Source organism: Hippopotamus amphibius, chromosome 6 (genome assembly GCF_030028045.1).
Source record: "Hippopotamus amphibius kiboko isolate mHipAmp2 chromosome 6, mHipAmp2.hap2, whole genome shotgun sequence".
NCBI classification, from domain to species: domain Eukaryota; kingdom Metazoa; phylum Chordata; class Mammalia; order Artiodactyla; family Hippopotamidae; genus Hippopotamus; species Hippopotamus amphibius.
In genome coordinates this window covers 63997726-64017649 of record NC_080191.1, presented here as the reverse complement: position 1 = coordinate 64017649, position 19924 = coordinate 63997726, and the positions used below count along the sequence as shown (strand labels likewise).

Below are 19924 nucleotides of genomic sequence, written 5' to 3'. Positions count from 1 at the left end.
CAGCTGGAAGACCCCACAGGGAGCAGAGTCCTGCTGGGGAGGGTTCATCTGTCTCAGGGAAAGAGCTGAGCAGCCACATGTGCGTTCATAGCGGGTCACTGGCCCTTTCTACCAGTTCCATTCTGGTCTCCATAAGACAACTGAAGCTTCTTAGGGGAGTATGTTATGAAGATGATGTGTGGTTTTGGTCACGCTATCACTAATGATAAGCTAACGCAGCCAGGAAAGGGTGAGGCTGGGGTGCTGACCCAGGTCTGTCTGACTCCAGATTTGTCCTTTTCCACCTGGACACGTTGCAAAGAAGCTCCAGCACAGAGTGAGCATATATGCTCTTTCCTTGCTTGTTTTCTACATATGTTAGTCCTGGATATAAGCCCAAGTCTAAGAGAAATCAGGAAGAGCTTAAAAGAAATCAAATCCAATGAATTTTGAGCTTTGATCACTATATGAATCTGACTATAAATATATGAATATATTATATTCAACGTATTTTACTTCTTTTAGAAACCTACTTTTAATAGGAGTTTTGGAAATTTAAGTGCTCTTGTGAATTTATTGTACTTTCCAGTTGTTCTTTTATGAGTAGCAAAGGGAAAAAAGGAATGGTGTTAGTAAATGCTTTCATAGATGGATAGGTTCTAAAATGTTTGCAGAGATTATATGATTGGTGCCTTGGAGCTATGAAGACAGGCACTGGAAGGGCATTCCATGACTTTGTGCTTGTTTCTCTCTTGTGTATTTAGGGCCCCCCTGGTCCTCGTGGAGATACAGGTCCTCCTGGTCCCCAGGGTCCTCCAGGCCCCCAGGGACCCAACGGCCTCTCTATTCCGGGAGAACAAGTAAGCACAAAGGCTTTCTGTGTGAAATGAGGGTGGTGGATTAACGTTGAGCTTAACTGGAACCTTTTTCACTCTGTTTTGCCAAACTCAAATATTTTCTCAGAGAACTCAACAAATTTAGTCATTGAGATGACTTCCTATGACTATAATTTCAGATATGTGAATAGTGTATGTAGTAATATGTAACTGTGTAGGAAAGATTATTGCTAATTATTTGACCTTTAAACAATTTTTTAATAAGTAATGCAAATATCCTTCAGCATCCTGAAAGCTTTGAAACTGCTTTGAGTCTGTGGCAGTCCTGGGGTCCTTTTCTAATATTTATGACTTCAAGGCAAGCTTGCATTGTTTATCTACGTCATTACTTGTATAAAAATTTTTAATAAAATGTTTACCTTTTGTTTCAAATGCTAATCTGAACTTATAAGAGGTGTTTTATTTTTTAAGGCTTATGTTTTATTTAACTACTTTTTTTCTATACTTTAAGATAAAACTAATACAGTAAATGAATAAGAATACAGATAATCTTAGTTTTAAATTTAAGTCTAAACTCCCTTTTAAAGATGTCATAATAGAAGACAGATACATTTTTTTTGGCATTTGGAGAAAAAAAAAAATCTGTATCAGATATAGCTAGAAATAAAACATTTGAAGGAATAGGACTTTTTCCACTCAAAAGGGTTGAAAGCATCTACTTCTAGCTTCTTATGTCCCAAATGGAGTTTTAGGGGCTTTTACTTTTTCTAATTACTGCTATTAAATGAATTTTATCAGCTTTAATTAATTCAGATTTGCCTGTGTAACGTGTCTTCTAGCATGTAGTTATAGAGACCAAAATTGTTACAAGATTTCATTGACTGTTAAAATTAGCATCAAATTAAATATGTTAAATAAAAAAGTTTTCCCTTCAACTTTTTTTTCTATGAAAATCCTTATGTTAAATTAGGTTCTTTTAAAGGAGGCATATATCCCATGATTATATAAAATTATTCCAAAACATAAGTGGAAATTATAACAGCATTTGTAGTTTATAAAGTGAACATCAGTCCCCAAAATAATTTATTCATCTCCCTTCACAAATACGCCTTGTTGGATTTATGAAGTGATAGAGATTTCAGGGATGACTCACTTCTTCCCTTTTCACTTAATTTCTGTAAAACGCCTGAAACCTGTTTTCCCTCTGCTTGCTCCAGGGTCGCCAGGGGATGAAGGGCGATGCCGGAGAGCCGGGAGTTCCAGGCCGGACAGTGAGTTGTTCCTTCAGGCTTCCTCTTCTTTACTTGTCAAGTGTTACTTGCAAAGCTGCGCTTGTAGTGCCTCAAAAGGTGAACCAAGGCTAAGCAGCAAAGCCGGAGCCTGGCCGTGTGCTGCACATCATTTCCATTTCGTAGCCTGGTCTTAGTCTTCAAGCTTGTGCTGTTTGGTCAGGTCTGGGCTTGTTGACTGAGTGAGCTTCTTGCTCTTGGGCTGGCACTGTTCTTGGTTCTGAGTGTCTGCTTCTTTTCAGAGCCCCCTGCACTTTGTTTCCAGACGTTTTGGAGAATACCACAAATTCCTTTTCTCACACAAGAAGTTTATTACCGTGTTTCACGTGTTTGTTTCCTTTTGTGCAGGGAACCCCAGGACTGCCTGGCCCACCAGGACCAATGGGCCCTCCGGGAGATAGAGTAAGTTTTCCTGGGTGGGCTATAATGATGTTGGAAATGATATCACATTGTTGCCTAATAATTAAGAACCCCCCATAATTCAGTGTGCATGGCTGGAAATGCAGAGTTCATATATCTCCTGGGAGGCAGAAAAGCTAATATCAGTGCACCAGCCAACATGAGGTTGATCTCAAAGTCTATGAAACAAAATGGTGGGATTTTAAATGAGTTGTTAGAATTTTAATTTTGGAAAATTTTTATACTTTATCATATTTGGGAAAACAAGTCCCTAGAAGGAATTTTGGTTCGAAAGAGATTCAAGATTCCTAGCAAATGGCTTTTTTTTTCCATTTTTTATTCTTTTAAGAACTTTTATTGAGATATAATTGACATACAATAACTGTATATATTTAAAGCGTACAACTTGATATTTTTTTCTTATTAGTAATGTATGTATGGCAATCCCAATCTCCCACTTCATCCTAGCAAATTGCTTTAAATCCTAAAATTAAAATATTTGTTATGAGGCATCTTTTACATAACTCTAAGAATAGTCTTGATTTCCATGACACTTTCTATGCAGTCAGGGACATCTTTTCTACACCTTTGGAACTCAGATACTACCTGTAGGCCTCTGTGATGGATAGACAACTGGAACTTAGTAGGGATTTTGCTGATTTGTGGCAGATTTCAGGTTTACTCTTGACTTATGATGAAATCATTACAGGAGACCCAATTTTTTCTAGGACAGGTAAATGAGAAGCACAGTGAACATGACTTCTGTGCTCTACTCAGTGTTATAGAAACACTTGGTTTCATAGGAGACCACACGTGCTTTAATAAAATATTTTAGAGTTGCTCAGAACCAAGGCACTAATGACTTTTCAGCATCTTCTGGTTCAGACAACAGCCTGAGAGTTGTCTGTATTCTGACTAATCAAATTAAAACATAGGACTAGCAGCAAGATCTGAAAGGGCCAGGGCTGTAGCAGCTGTTGCTAAACACATTGACTTGTTAATCTTACCACCTCTGAGACACCATGGGGCAGAAGAGTTCGGTCAGTCAGGTGAAGCAAAGATTTGCCCAGATAATATCAAATGTTGGATCATTTGCCAGTGAAACTTATTTGCTCCAGTGCCTACTTTTGAGTTTATGAGAGAGTGAGGTCAAAGAGAAAACTGTATCCTCTGGGAGTCTGGGACCCAGTGGGGTTTGTGTGTGTGTGTGTGTGTGTGTGTGTGTGTATTCTTCTGACTCTTTTGAGACTGACACTTTTGTTTATTTGAATTCTTATTTTACGATAAAGGACAATAGTGAGATTGTGAGGGTGACAAGGCAGTCAATTCAGTTAGTCAACAAAACCAAAAATACCACAGTCAAGAAGTAATGATGGATATTGAATATAGTTCAACATCCTGTAATAAACCACATGGGAAAGAATATTAGAAAGAATATATATATGTACAACTGAGTCACTTTGCTGTAAGCAGAAATTAAATACAACATTGTAAATCAACTATACTCCAATAAAATTAAGAAAAAAAAAGGAAGTAATGGTGGGCTGCCTCCCTTGCCACCGCTACTACTAAAGCCCTTTTGGGCCCATCACGTGCACACAGTGCAGGCTTCGTGCAGACTTGCTGCGTGGCCAGTGCCCATCCCATCAACATTCTCCTTCTGAACTGGCGGTCAGGCAGCCACCGCTGCCATCGCTGCATCCCTGAAAAGTGAGGGAGTGGGAAGGACTATGTTTTCCACTCTCACATTCTAACCTGTGAATCCAGCTTTATGGTGAGGCCACCCAGGACGCCTGTGTTGAGGGTGAGGAAAGTCTTCAGGAAATCATTAGTCTTTTCCCATCACAGTCTTGTACACTGATCTACCACTTAGTTTCCCATCACTAATGTTGAGAGTAGGAGGCACAGCTGATGGAACATAGACAATTTTGGAAAGTTAGACTTTGGGTGCAGGCATCTCAGCTGAAGAAAGAAAGGAAGAAAGAAGGGAGGGAGGGAGGGAGGAAGGAAGGAAAGCAAAAGAGAAACAAAGAAAGTTAGTTGACTCTTGTGATGGAAGAGAAGAAAGCTTGGGAGAGCAAGCTCAAGGGCCATGGTGAGGAAGGAAGGTGTGTTACCAAGATGAAGCTGGTAGGAGCAGGAGGCATGGGTTGCCTTCAACACAGATGATTTTCATGAGGCATAGCTTTGGGGACTGTTAGAAAGTAGCAAGAGAACCACGTGTACAGGCATGACATACAGTGTATCTGTGAAAGCAACCATAGGTCCTCTCAGCCACCCTCCCATGGAAGGAAGCAGCAATAACTGGTAGAGCTTTGAAAATGGAGAATAAAAAAATTAAAGCACAAACTTCTACAGATGGCTCAGTGGCAGCCCTTTTGAGGCCATCAGAATAAAATCCGATTCACCCCAACTTAGATCTTCATTTTTTCTAAAAGAAAATGGTGGGTTACAAGTATACACACACACACACACACACACACACATAATGTATATAATGGAATGTTATTCTGTCTTAAAGAAGAGGGAAATTCTATCATTTGTAACAACATGGATGAACCTTGAACTTGGAGGACGTGGCACCTGCAATAAGCCAAGCACAGAAAGATAAATAGTGCATGATCTCACTTATGTATGGAATTTTAAAAAAAGCTGAACTCATGGAAGCAGAGAGTACAGTGGTGGCTGCCAGGGGCTGGGAAAGAGGGAGAAATGGGGAAATGTTAGACAAAGGACACAAAGTTTCATGAAGATTGACATATATACACTATTGATACGATGTATAAAATAGGTAACTAATGAGAACCTACCATATAGCACAGGGAACTCTATTCAATGCTCTGCGGTGACCTAAATGGGAAGGTAATCCAAAAAAAAAGAGGGCATATATGTGTACGTATAGCTGATTCACTTTGCTGTACAGTAGAAACTAACACAACATTGCAAAGCTACTATACTCCAATAAAAATAAAAAAAAAAGGATAGAAAGTTTCAGTTGTGCAAGATAAGTTCTGGAGATCGAATGTACAGTATGATGACTATAGTTAATACTGTATTGTGTGTTTGAAATTTGCTAATAGAGTATATCTTAAGTGTTCTCACCATATAAGAAAATGATAACTATGTGAGGTGATGGATGTGTTAATTATCTTGATTGTGGTCATTTCACAATGTATACTTATATCAAAACATTACATGTACACCATAAATATGTACAATTTTTATTTGTCAAGTATATCCCAATAAGGCTAGAAAAAAAGAGAATATGATTGATCAGGAAGTGTTTAGTATGACTGTAGGAGGATTCTTCAGAGATATGATACTTACCTAAAAAAAAGTGAAAAAAGAAAGTATCTTCTACAGCAGTTGGAGGCAATTTAGATGGTAGAAATGCCATTTGAATTGTTCAAGCAATACTCTGAGCATTTTTGCTTCTTAAGTGGCTCTCAGAAGCAGTGTTGATGTTACATCAGATGAACCTGTAGTGTGTTTTTTGCTAAGCAGGCCTAGATCTTCCAGAAAACAGTCTGAAATGTTTATCTCTATAAGTTTCTGATTTTTTTTTTTTGCAGGGGGTGGAATATTTCTAACACAATTTTAAAGAAATCATTTAAACTTCCTCTTTTGTAAAAATCAATGGGAATGTGGATATTTAATGCAGGCAGTGATCCAAATGTTCTTGATTTTTGCTAGAATCCAAGAACATGCATAAAATTAACACTTATTCTCAAAGGAGACAAAAATCTCCTTTTACAGAGGAATGCTGCAACCATAAAAAAAAAAGAAACCTGACTCAGAAATCCTCGGCTGGATTTCAGAGGTCTGCACTTGGGATGAATGCTAACTGGGCAGCAAGTGACTCATTCCAGACTCATCTGGCATCGTGCAAGCTGTGCAGAGGAGATGCCCGGTGCTCCTGGACAGGTCTCTCCTCCCAACCCGACCCTGATGCAGGTCTGGCCTTTCTGTGAGATGAGGAGAGATGGACCACTAAAACAAAATTGAAGATTGAGGATTTCCTTTCTTTGGAGTGGAGGAGTTAAGACAGTTTTGCTTCTTTCTTGGAGGGGAGGCGAGAAACCCCCGAGGAGTGAAGCATCAGTGGTCTTGCCCTGGCTGTTGCTTAGGGCGTTGCTTAGGAAATGAGGAGGGGAGTTTTCTAACCAGGTTGTTGGCCTCTCCTGCATCTTCTATGATACAGCATTTCCTTCATCTTACTTGGATCCTTCCTGGGCCAGTTAGTGGACATTGACTTTTCGGTAGAAAGGGCTAGTTTTCCTTTAGATTTCCTTACACTCTTATAAAAGCAAAAGCGAGTATCTTCATAAAAGGAAACTACCTTCTCTGGGGAAAGCTAGTTTGATTCTTAAAATGATTTTATTTACATCTATATAAATGACCGAGTATAGAAATAAATTATTCAATAAAAGGCATAACTTAAATGGAAAGCATTTTTTTGGCATATTTGTCTTTATATTGAAAGGTTACCTTGTAGTTGGGTTAAATCCCTCACCTGTCACTCTTATCAACCTGTTGAGTGTGTTTCCATTTTACTTGGTCATTATTTCACTAATCTATAATTAATTTCATTTTTATAATAGGGCTTTACTGGAAAAGATGGAACAATGGGACCCAGGGGCCCCCCTGGGCCACCGGTAAGAACGGAATGGGTTACACTCTTGTCTCCCCACCCTAACCCACCACCCCAACTTGCGAGGGAAAAGTCTGGTAATCTGACCTTTGAAGCATGTTCCCTCTGTGCTGCGGGGCACACTGTCAAGGGAGTTGCTTGTCTTTATGCTCCTAGATCCAAATGGGCTAGAGAAAACAGAAGTGTTGGAATAATCTTTCTGTTTAATTAAGTTATATTTGGAAAACAGAAAATATCCCTAACTACCTGGTTAGTGCCCCAGTTCCTTCCATGCCCACTTGAAGTGGTGGGTTTTATGACCTCATTGGCTACTTCCTGTCCTAGAATTTTAAGAGTCTGTAGTCTATGATATTTGAATTTTAAGGGCATTAATTACTGAACAGCTTTAAGTCATTCAGATAAGTAAATTTTACCCGAGTAGGTTTTCTAATTATGATATTTGGGGAAAATACTGAAGCCAATGATTTTGAAAGAAGCATCTGTATACCTGCATCCAGGTGAGATAACAATTACAATGTTTGAGGTGATGGATGTTCTTCATGGCTTCTGGCTGGATATGAAGATGGGAAAGCATATGTTAAAATAATTTTATTATTTATGTTTAATATATACATTCTCAAGTAGAGTTGAAAATGTAAACTCTCATTTAAAGTATTTACTACAGAAATTAAAATTTACATAATTAATGAATAAAGGATTACTTTACAAAAATCTGATGATTCTATTTTAAGGAAATTTTAGCTTTAGAACACAATGTATTGACTAGCAATATTGTAAATATTTTACTAAAAATATTGCTAAAATGTCTTAAAGCTGTGCTAAAAGGAACAGGCAGAAATTCTTATGGTTTTGATGGGGTGAATGATGCTGATATGATAGAAGAGAAGGCACCCTTTATTTGAATGCACCGAAGAAAAAGTGAGTTTCTAGGCTCAGATACAACTCCCAGGAGACAAGGGGAAACTCCACCATGTGGTGCCCAGTTACCGTCTCAGTTTTTACCCCAACCAAAGTTCACTCCTGTCTTTTGATGAGTTTTCTGGCTTGGTAATAGAAATAAACCAATAGGAACTGCTTTTTGCAAATTCACTTAGTGCCCAATTTACTAGTATCACAATCTGTGAATGGGAAAATGGATTAAATACAGTATATGCATATATTTTTCAAATGGTCTCAAAATGTATTTTACAACCATATAGTCCATAAAGATTAAATGGGAATTTAAAAATTTTTTTCCCTCTATGTTATCTTAAGATTTGATTTTACTCTTCCTTAATATGTGATTATGTGCTAAAAGCTTTTAAAACCGGCCACGCTTTGTTAGTTTACTTTAGATGAGATTCTTCTTTCATGGTAAACGTCCCTGTGTTGCAGGGAAGCCCAGGCTCTCCAGGAGTCTCAGGACCGAGTGGGAAACCAGGAAAACCCGGAGACCATGGCAGACCAGTAAGTGGATGGCTTCCATGCCTAGTCATTCCACTGTGGCCGTGAATGATGAGGAGAATGCAAGGCTGTGACGTATGTGTGTTATCTCTGCTGTAATGTGTTTGAAGCATTTGTTGAAACTATGCTAAACCCATGGATTTAACTTAGTACTAGTTCTAAAAATTTTCTCTCTAAGTTATAACATTCTGAGATGAAAACTGTGGTCATAGGATTTCTTTAAAAGAAGGATGGGATTATGAGGCAAGGCACATATTTCTGCACTGTATAAACACTCAGAGCTGGGTCAGCAGAATCACTCTTTTTATTTAGGAGCGGTATGCGACTTAAGATAGGAAACCACATGAGGGTGCATGGCGCCTCCGTGGGTGCTGTGTGAAGTTAACCCTTTGTCAGCATCCTGTAACCATGCCACTGGCTCTTCTCTCTTATGATGAGGATGCTGGAACGTTAGTCCCAGAATTAAAAGGATTTATCTTATCCACGATTTTTCTTTTTTATACTGCCCTGCTCCAGTTGACATCCAGTTTAACTTTCTTTTTTCATCAGATGTTTTGGTTAAAATAATAATTGAGAGGGTACAATGCATATCTTCTATTTTCTTTTTTTTCCCCTCTATTTTCAGATTAGTATCTTCAAAACTGAATTCAGAGTTTCTAAAATATCCAGAAGTGTTTGTAATGACTGTAGGGCTCCATAGTCTTCCTTACAAGCTCTTCCTTATTTGTATGAATGAAGAATGAATTTATTTTAAGCAGTTTTTTGGTCTGAATAGAATTCTGAAATATAAAAATTTATCTCAAATCATGAAGTCCAACTATTAGTAATGACATATCTATCAGGGTTATTCTCTGAACAGAACTTCTCTTTTCTTAAGTATTGTCCAAGTTACATAAACCCAAGTGTAAAAAAAATTTAATGTCAAACTAACTTAGGGCAGAATCTTTATGTGATATGGCCTGTCTTCTGTGTTTACATAAAATTCAGCAAGCAACATATAGATGAAAGGACTCCTGATATACATCATACTCTATGTGTACTCTAGCACAGGACTTTATTACTTTCTTTTCCTCAATGAATCATGGCAGAAACTTCACAAGAGCAATTAAAAGTACACCAAACTTTTCAACCCATTCAGAAGTCTATTTCGTTTTACTGTGATGGAAAGAGAGTCTAATGTAAGACTATCACTGATGTAATTGATGGCTGAAGCTAGAAACCTGAAAGAAAATTCTACTTCCTTTACTTGAAATGCGATCTCTAGATACTGGCAATAAAGATGAGTTCTAAATCATATATACTAGAACAATCTCAGAGAGGCAGTAAATTTCAATGAAACACATGGGAACAAAGTAGCAGTAAATGTAAAAAATAAATTCCCTGAAATTTACAAAAGGCTCCAAACTAGTTTCCGAAAGAGTCCAGTACTTTTGGCGAAGGGAGAACCAAACTCCAGTTTTTCTTATGACTATAATTTGGTAACATTTATTTGGACCTTATCTACCCCCTTTTCCCCCTTTATCTTCCTCATCTTTTTAAGGTGGCAAATTTCCTCTACTTTTCTTCTCTCTTCTCTCTTACCTTTAGTTTCCAAAACCAAAGCTAGCAGATGGGAATACAAAGTTCTTAGCAGAGAGCTTAGTTTAGTCACTGTTAGCTTATGTCATTAGCTCTTATAACCAGCGGCGTCTTCTCGCTAACTTACGACACCTGATGTTGTGTAGTGGCTGTTTCCAGGAACTGCTGATGGAATATTTTTATTCATTTACTCAGCACCCATTTGTTTCGTGCCCAGATGTGCTGGTTGGTGTTCTAGGGTCTGGGGATACAACCGTAAACATGACAAAAGTCCTTGTCCTCATGGAGACTCTAGTGGGGTATATGGACCAATATTGTAAATAAACAGTGTAGTGTCTGGTGATGATGAGTGCCAGTGAAGAAAAGAGACACAGAGTAAGGCATTGGGGGTAATTGTGGTGGTGGAATGGGGCTGTTGGAAGTGCAATGAAGCGAGGGAGCAGGCTGTAGCAAGAGCATTCCAGGCAGTGGGAACAGCATGAACAAAGGCCAAGGGAGGATAAGTGTGGCATGTGGAAGGGGCAGCAGAGAGGCCTGGGCACCCGAAGTGAAGGGAGTGAGGGGAGAGGAATGAAAGACGAGGTCAGGTGGTGGGCAGAGGGGATCATGTGGAACCCCCAGCCCACAGTGAAGATCTCTTATTCTAAGTGTGATGGTAAGCCCTTGGAGCCAAAGAGTGACACAGGCCAATTTCCCTTTTAAAAATATCAGTCTGGCTTCTCTGTGGAGAACAGACTCAAAGGGGGCAAAATGGGAAGCAGGAGGACCAGTTAGGAGGATATTGGAACCTCTAAGCAAGAGTCTTGGAGATGGTAAGAAGCAGTCTGGTTTGGGATGTTATCTGAACATGAGACTTGTCAATGGTTTGGGTATTATTTTCAGTTGGCAGCCTGGAGATACACTGATAGACAAGAACTTCCTGCACTAGAAGGAAGACTTTTTCCAAGATCTCATGGCCAGTGAGAGGCCTTAACAGAATAGGGACAAATACTCTGTGTTTGTGTTTGGATGTGGGATCACCATTTGTATTGAGTTCTTTAATAAGGGAGGCACGTGGTTCCTTTCATACCAATGCACAAAAAAAATAATTGGAGGGGGACTTCCCTGGTGGTGCAGTGGTTAAGAATCTGCCTGCCAATGCAGGGGACACGGGTTCGATCCCTGTCCAGGAAGATCCCACATACTGTGGAGCAACTAAGCCCATGGGCCACAACTACTGAGCCTGCGTGTTGCAACTACTGAAGCCCAAGAGCCTAGAGCCCGTGCTCCGCAACAAGAGAAGCCACCACAATGAGAAGCCTGTGCACCACAACGAAGAGTAACCCCTGCTCACCACAACTAGAGAAAGCCTGCGTGCAGCAATGAAGACCCAATGCAGCCAAAAATAAATACATAAATAAATAAATATTAAAAAAAATCATTGGAGGAAGTTAAAGATATATATTTAGTTAGGGAATTGAGAGAAAGCTCTTACTAGACAGGTTCTTATGGGTTCCTGCTAGAACTGAACGAAGATTAACCTCATGGACAACCTACAATAACCAGCTGAGCTCCTCAGCCATGGTGCTGTAAAGGAAAGTAGAATGGTAGCAAGGGCAATTTTACATGTGTTTCAGTTCCAGACCTGTATTGTGAATGGCATCATAAAATGTGTGCACAGTTTGTAGCTTCTAAATAGGTTATCATAAAATTCACGTCTCAGCACTATATTGGAGGACGTGCTTCTCTGAGACAGAGGGAGAGAAAGAGAGGGAGAGAGAGAGATTAGATTCCTTTTGACAGACAAGCAAAATGTGAGTAACATGGCTGTAAATGTGATGTGTCATTTTTCTGATTTGTTGGAAAGCAGACCTTGCTCTCTTTCATCATCATGTCCCTTCACGAGTCATTTTAGACCATGTTTGTCAGTTTCTAATATCTGAAATTCCTATATTTCAGGGTCCATCGGGATTGAAAGGAGAGAAGGGCGATAGAGTATGTATTTCTTAAAATTTGACTTACAAATTTATATATTGTGTTAAACATTGAACTTGGAAACTATGGAAATAATATGCTATCCTACTTATTGATTTAATTAACTAGGGAGACGTTGCTTCCCAGAACATGATGCGAGCAGTTGCAAGACAAGTCTGTGAACAATTAATAAGTGGTAAAATTTCTTTTCCTTTTAATGTATGTTTTTTTAGTTAATTGCAAGGAAATGCAGAGTTTGTGTCATAAACTTTCTAAGATATATGTTTCTATTTCATTTTCATGATCATTTATTTTTATACATTGTCAGTTTTGTATCCTGCTAGATAAAGCCAATGCTATTTTAATGATTGTCATTAAGATGAAATAATAACCCAAGGTAAAATAATAGCCTGTTATCCTTACATTTGGTCTGAGACAAAATCATATTTTAAAAAGGCCTTTCAGTTTCAATATGGATTTTTGGTGATCTTCACCTGGGTGTACACTGAAGCAGCAAATATTGGCTCAAGTTATGACCTTTGAGTGTTTCTGACTCTAAGGAAGGAGGACCATTGAGATGAATTTGATCTAAGTCCATGTTGATGGGGAACTTTTTATTGCCTCTTTATTTTTCAGAGACTCTTTCTTCTTATGCCATGAGACCTATTAAGTGATAAGGGTCAGTGCCTGCAAACTGAGTGTGGCCTCCAACTCAGGCCCCCCTTTTCAGAAATCTTAGTCCAGGTGTCTCCCAATGTGGTCCCGAGGAGCACCTGTGTTAGACTCACCTACGCTGCCTGTGAGAAATGAGTTCCTGAGCCATACCCTAAACCTGGTGAATCACTATCTTTGGAGATGAGGCCCAGAAGTTTGTAGTTTCAGTGTATCCCATAGGTGATTCCAATTTACACTAAAGCCTGATTATTATTGCCATAGGCACACACACAAAAATGCTATAATTTATTAATTTAAAAAAGGTTCTCTTTTGAGTGACATCATCAGGGAAACCTTGGGGCTTTGTATCAGAGCCATGTTAAACTTTCACAAGTCTTTTGTGTTTATAGTAATATTGACGGCTTACTGGTCAGTATTTTGTGGAGATGGTTATTTATCAGGGATCATTTTGTCTGGGATGGCTGGAATTTTTATTTTAGTTTTAGGATTCTAATTAGAAAGTTTGCTGGAGGGGCAGGAATAGAGATAGATTTCACGAGACACTAAGAGAAAGCCATTTCCTCCTCTCATCCCTCCCTTATTGAGTTTCTTACTAATAAGTGTTATTTATTTTTTTAGGTCAGATGAGCAGATTCAATCAGATGCTGAATCAGATTCCAAACGATTACCACTCTAGTCGCAACCAGCCAGGCCCTCCCGGTCCCCCAGGACCCCCTGGCAGCGCGGGAGCCAGAGGAGAGCCAGGACCTGGGGGGCGGCCAGGCTTTCCAGGCACGCCAGGGATGCAGGGACCCCCAGGTGAACGAGGTAGGCGTTCCTGACTGCTGCACAGGGATAAAGGCAGGAATTTGCAAGTGTAGGAGCTGGGGAGGGTTGAAAAGCATGTGGAAGACTGAATTTGGCAAACTACACTGGTCTTGTTTGGACAGCCCCAGAAGAGCTGTGTGTCCATGAACCTGTCCTTCTTTTTAGGCAGCTGCAGGCTATAGAGATCCCTATCTTAGAAAACAGGAAGATTTTGTCATGAGATCTCAGTAAAGACAATGCTATTTTCTGATTGCTGTTGTTGTTAATGGGAAAAACTGTATCTTGGCAAACTGAATCAGGCCTAAAATCTTATTAATTGTTTTGACTGGCAAGAGTTGGGTAGCAACTGAATGTAAGCAGCTCTACGATTTTAGATCCAAATTCTTCTAGTTCCTTTACTCCGGGCCTGGAACTGGCCTTAATGTGTTTATTTCGGTTTAATTTCATGGTAGATAAATATAATTGAAGGAAAAGAAGAAAAATAGTACTATCTGATTCCAGATGTTTCAGGATTTGGGGTACTCACTTTTGTGAAAGTAATGGTTAACATTCTGGGGAAAAGTTAGATAATTTCTATAATTCTGATGGTTTAGATGACATGCTAATAGGGCTACTAAAGATAAGATATCGTTAAGATGTCTTCAGTGAGTTGTAAGCATTCAAGGTTTCTGTTCTTAATTACTGTTTCTAAAATAACATATTAGATTTGTTTGTTTTCTTCAAATAATTTTTCCCCTGACTTGTAGCCAGATTTGTTTCTTGACCATGAATCTGGAATTACACGAATGTCTAGAAAGAATTTGGCTTAAAGAGTGGACTTCTGTGAAAAATTGAGTTCTGCTTTCACTAAGGGAAATGCATTACTTGAATCAAGTACTATCAGCTCTGATGAAGGCTACATATTTCTGGATAATTTTCCCTCTATGTCTTCCCATTTTTTCCTTGCTTAATTAGGTTTGACGGGCGAGAAAGGCGAGAGGGGTATTGGATCTCCAGGACCTCGAGGGCTGCCTGGCCCCCCAGGTAGGTTTGCTAGTACATCAAACAAGTGAACATATAATTACTGAGAGAGCATACAGCCCTACGAGATGCACACAGACTCATCCTGTTATCTTCAGACATGCTGATTGTCACGGTATATGTTTTAGCACGAAGTTCCACTTGTATAACCTCTTCATTTTTATGTTCTCTTGGTTCAAAAAATGTTTCAGTGCATTCTATTTAAACATTTACTCTAATTTATGAGGGTCTGAGTTTTAGTGACACAGAGCCTTGCTGTTTTCTTTTTATAGGATTCCTATTTGTTTTGTTTGGCCTCCTAGCCTTTCAGGATGGTGTCATTTCCTGTTCCTTCTGGTATTCTTCAAGATGTTGCTAGTAGACTGAGAAAATATATTCTCATTAGAAATCCTGACACATAGCAAGATTTAATTCACAGATTCTTTACTGGTGCTTTGGAAGGACAGAACAGTTGTCTTATGCATTTTGTTTACTAGATTGAAAATGAATTTTTTCATTGTTAATAAGGTTTATGAGACCCTTGCAACCATGGTCGGCCCTAGAGGTTAAAGCTTTACATTTATGTTAGCCACGAGTATCATTTGATCCAGAAATAACATTGCTTCACATAGTCTGGAGGCGTGGAGCAGGCATCCTGGTTGTCTGCTGTGGCCAAAACAGCTATTTCCTGCAGGGGGTCTTATCTCCAAGACAGTGGGAGCAAACCAGAGAACTCACTGATATCTTTAGTTTGGCTCAATTCTTGCTAAGTCAGTTTTCTTTGAAGAAAATCATTAACATAGTTGGATTTTTGGCATTAACTCTTGAATCACTGGTGAGAAAGTTCCACACTGGGTCATACCAGTGAGTTCTTAAAGAAATATTTTCGTACTATATACTAGTGAATCGTCTAGTCTTGAAATAGTGGAGGTGCCAAAGTATTGCTGAGTGCCTCAGGAGATGTATTTAACAAGAGGGGAAATATTTGTTTTAAACTCACAATAGGTCCACAAGGAGAATCCAGAACGGGTCCACCAGGGTCTACAGGTTCAAGAGGTCCTTCAGGTCCCCCTGGTCGTCCTGGAAACTCAGGTATCCGAGGCCCCCCAGGTCCTCCTGGATACTGTGACTCATCCCAGTGTGCCAGCATCCCATACAACGGACAGGGCTATCCAGGTATGTTGTTGTCATTATAGGGACCCAAATTCACCCGAATTAAAAATCCTTTATGGAAATGAAGTTGCCTAGAATTGAAGGAAAGTTGATTTGAGGATTTCTTGCAGATAGCAACTCTTTCAGTTGTATGTTTTTATTATGTAGTAATATTCTCTCTCAAAAGAATTAATGTTAACTTTATAATATTATTTCGCTCTTAGGAGTTGAATAATTATTTTCTCCTCCTTTCTATACTTCTGCTTTTACCAAATCACATCATAAATCTCTCTTTAGTTCTCTTGGGAGTTCAAAGAATACTACCAATTGACTTTTTTATTTTTTTTAACCTAAAGGTTGGGAACAGGGATTTGTTGAATACAGCTGTAGAATGCCAAGAATATATATAAAAAATTATTTGGGGAATCTAATGTGTAGACAGACTATTTGATAGCATGGTACAGACAACTGAAAATATTTCACTATCTCACATTGTCCATGGAATTAATATTTATAAACTCTGGGACTTAGAGTCAGTCATGAAATTGTAGTACTTGACAATTACAGGAGGCAGAAATCTCTTAGGCCTGAGGAACTGGGAATGTGGGGACAGAGGTGTATGCTGATCTGAAAATAAAAATATTAATGCTGTGGGCAGCGGTCAGCGGTGACCTTTTCATCAGTGCACCCTCAAGCATCTTGCAAGTTTTAAAAATGATACTGCTGTTTGATATGGTTGGCTACTAGCAAGTAGTGCATGAGTAGTTGAATATCTAAATATCTATATATCTATATATTTATGTCCATACTTACATAAATATGACCAAAAGTAATCATGAATCATAAATTTCTCAAGCAACCCATTCACGAAATTACAATTTCATTCTTTATAAAAGAAATTTAGATTACCTCTGCCTTCTGGTATGTGTGAATAACTTGAAATATATGGATATATATATATATATACTTTAACCATTACATACTTAGATGAATGTGTATAGATATTTTTTTTGCATAGTAATTCAACTTTTAAAAACTATCATCTTTGACCTGTTTCAGGTTCCGGCTAACAAATTTTCTAAGTCGCCAGTGCTGCTTACAGTTTGAATACATGAAAATCCTGTTTCTGAGATGTTTGCGCACGTGCTTATTAGGAAATGAGTCTGTATGGAAATCTCACCACAGATATGGTTAACGACCCGGGTGGACATCATAAAGGAGGGTGGAGACTCTTTATACTAACTTGAATGAGACAAAAGCAGTGGTGTTAGTTTATAAGCCTGATGCATTTCAGTAATAATGTAGAAAAATATTATTTAAAAAAAAAGTTCAAACACACAGATCACGAGGAGCCTCAGCTGTGAAAGAGGCGCGTAACAAAACTACTAACCGCGGAGATGATGCCATTTTGAGGAAAACAATTAACCTGGTTAAAGAGAAGTATCTTATGTAAATAATAAACTAATTATGGCTTGTAAATGATTCGTATGTGATCCTGTCCACTAAAATCACTTAACAATTCTATACAATCAGCTTCTGCCTGCCGCTTGCTCTCTGCCGGAATAACACCGAATAGAATCTCCTCATCTCTCGCTTGTTAGCGATGTGTCTGATCCAGGGCATGTGTCTTACTATGATTACTTTTTGTACATGTATTTTCATTTGGGTTCTGTAATCGCAATTTTCAAATCAAAGTTTTAGAATCACCTTTTTTTCTTCCTGTTTCGCTGTAGTCATCGGTGGTCCTCACCCACAGGCTGTAACTCAGGCTGTGGGAGAGACAGCCACAGAAAAATGTCATGTACTGTATATCATCTGGTGATAATTGATTTTCACCTCCAGAGTTCAGTTTCTAGGAGCCAATGTAACTTCCCCTCACCTCCTCAACTTTCCAAATGGTTCTTTGAACTGAGGAGTTTGAAGTCATGAACAGTTACTTGGTGATTTGCAACAATCCTACCTAGGTTGGTTTACGGTTCTCTTTGGCCCAGTCTCTGACCCTTCCCAGGTATTTGTGCAATGATTGTATTTATTGCTGGATCTTTGAAGGTTAAAAACAAGTGCCATTTCATTATTCGATCACCAAATTCTCTCTGCAAATGGAAGTAATCAGAACATTGTAATTTATCTGTTTATAGTTATGAGATTAAGGCTGGAGTGCCATCCTCTCGGGTGATGATTTAGCTTTTGCTGTGTGTGTGTGTGTGTGTGTGTGTGTGTGTGTGTGCGCCCCTTCCAAATCATGCCATAACTGTAATGTTGAATCGGACAGAGCCCTACGTGCCCGAGGGCGGGGCCTACTTGCCTGAGCGCGAGCCCTTCATCGTGCCGGTGGAGCCCGAGCGCACGGCGGACGAGTACGAGGACTACGGCGCGGACCAGACGGCCCAAGAGCATCCTCCCAACAGGCGCTGGCGGCGCGCCCTGCCTCGCGGCCCCCGGCAGTGAACCTGACACCGCGAGCGTGCGCGCGCAGAAAAGCCGGGCTTGGGGGAGGTGTTGGGATTCTCATTTACAGGTCAGGCAGAGCAGTGGACGTCTTATCTGCCACGTTCCTTCCGGCATTGCTTCATCCGAGAGTACCCTTTCTGACTGTAAAGAACCTTGTTTCTGCAGGAAGCCTAGCTCGCTGCACGCACATCTGTAGAAATCTTTGCCTTTGCCCTTGAAGTGCTTGCAAAATGCTTTATTCACAAAAGCTGCAGGGAGAGAATGTGCCTTGCGCCTTTAGGTAGCACAGAGGGCAGCCTCAGTGAAACTCTTAGGTTAAGCATTTAAGTCCTGGAACCCAGAACGACTGTATTTTGAGAGAGCAGTTTATCTTTTTCCAATACTTATTTGCAATTCAATTACAACCCGATCCAAGCATTTCCCCTCCTAAAACCTAAAAAGAGGGAAAAGTCAACTCCATTGCACCTATTTATCTTTCTCTTCTATCTTCTGTTATACATTAGGGCATAGAATGCTCTTATACATCTCCTTTAACAACCACAAACCTTAAGCCATGTAGCTGAATTATTGTATCAACTGGATACAGTTCCATATTGCCTTAAACCTCCTTGTTTTAGACACGCTAACATTTATGCCAAATTGCAGATTATTCTGCAGAGATGGAATTGCATGTTTGTGTTGTATATTTAGTATGAACTTCTTTTTTCCAGAACATAATGTTTCTTAGTTATCAAAAGCAGTTGGAAAATGTTTGCAAGACTATGAACATAGAATTGCTGCTTTTATATTTTAACTGCAGATTGTGAATTTCACTGCCTTATATTATTTATTTCTGAAACAAAAGAGGCATTTTTCAATAAAACTACTGAAAATTTGACATGGTATGTTTTTTCTTTAATGGCCTTTTGGACTGTTCAGGAGGTTGTTACAACAAACAAGTTCATATCCTTGGATACAGTTACAAATCTTGCTAAGACTATTAAATTATGCTAAATAACTTTAGATTTTTAATGATATGGTGAAGTCATAGAAAGAGAGTAGTGAGAGAGCCTTAAAAAGCCCAGCAGATTCTGAAGGCTTTATTAGGAATGTAGAGGATGTGTGGGTTGGTGGAAAAACAGCTAAGTATCCTAGGAGACCCCAAACAACGAAATAACCTTTAACAAGCCACAAGATTTCATATGCATTTAATCACTTTCCTATACCACACTTTACCCAGTAGCGCGTTTAACTGCGAAAAGGATAATTCCTTTGGAAATATTTACATTTAGTATTACCTTCTTTTTGCACTTTTATGAATATAGTAACATCATTTTAAATATCAAAGAAAACAGTGTAAATGTTTGTTTGAAAGAACCAACACCAACTGAAGAGAGAAGTACTGAAAGAACATTTTCCACAGAGCAAAACATCTGAGTTAAATACTTCCTGGAGACCAAGATCAAAAGGACTAGATGATAAATAATTGTATTGTGATCAGGAGGTTCCAAGCAGATGGCCAAATTCATAACATTCACCTGTAATGTCCCATTTGTACATTTTAAAATTGGAGACCACTGAGATCACCCCAGTCCAATTCTTTGCTTTACGTAGGAGGAAACAGACTCAGCTAATCAGTATCAGAGGAAGACTAGGACTCTAGGCACTGTGGTTCTAACCCAGTTTTATCATCAAATACTCTCCTCTCCCTTCCTGGGAGCACTTATTTTCTG

At 39.1% G+C, this 19924-nt stretch overlaps 1 protein-coding gene across 2 annotated transcripts in view; it reads left to right on the top strand.

The window, feature by feature from the left end:
• The window catches only part of COL12A1 (collagen type XII alpha 1 chain), a 110921-nt gene extending 91832 nt beyond the window's left edge, over positions 1–19089 (top strand). The window contains exons 56-66 of one of the 2 annotated variants that reach the window (XM_057738447.1): positions 744–839; positions 2033–2086; positions 2453–2506; positions 7105–7158; positions 8529–8600; positions 12114–12149; positions 12258–12324; positions 13422–13610; positions 14565–14633; positions 15615–15785; positions 18034–19089. In XM_057738447.1, coding sequence (XP_057594430.1) covers positions 744–839; positions 2033–2086; positions 2453–2506; positions 7105–7158; positions 8529–8600; positions 12114–12149; positions 12258–12324; positions 13422–13610; positions 14565–14633; positions 15615–15785; positions 18034–18209 — 1038 coding nt within the window. In that variant the 3' untranslated portion in view covers positions 18210–19089. Of the gene's footprint in view, positions 1–743; positions 840–2032; positions 2087–2452; positions 2507–7104; positions 7159–8528; positions 8601–12113; positions 12150–12257; positions 12325–13421; positions 13611–14564; positions 14634–15614; positions 15786–16820; positions 17995–18033 lie in introns of those variants that run through there. The other variant, XM_057738448.1, reaches the window with a different exon arrangement.
• Positions 19090–19924: the final 835 nt, after the last annotated feature.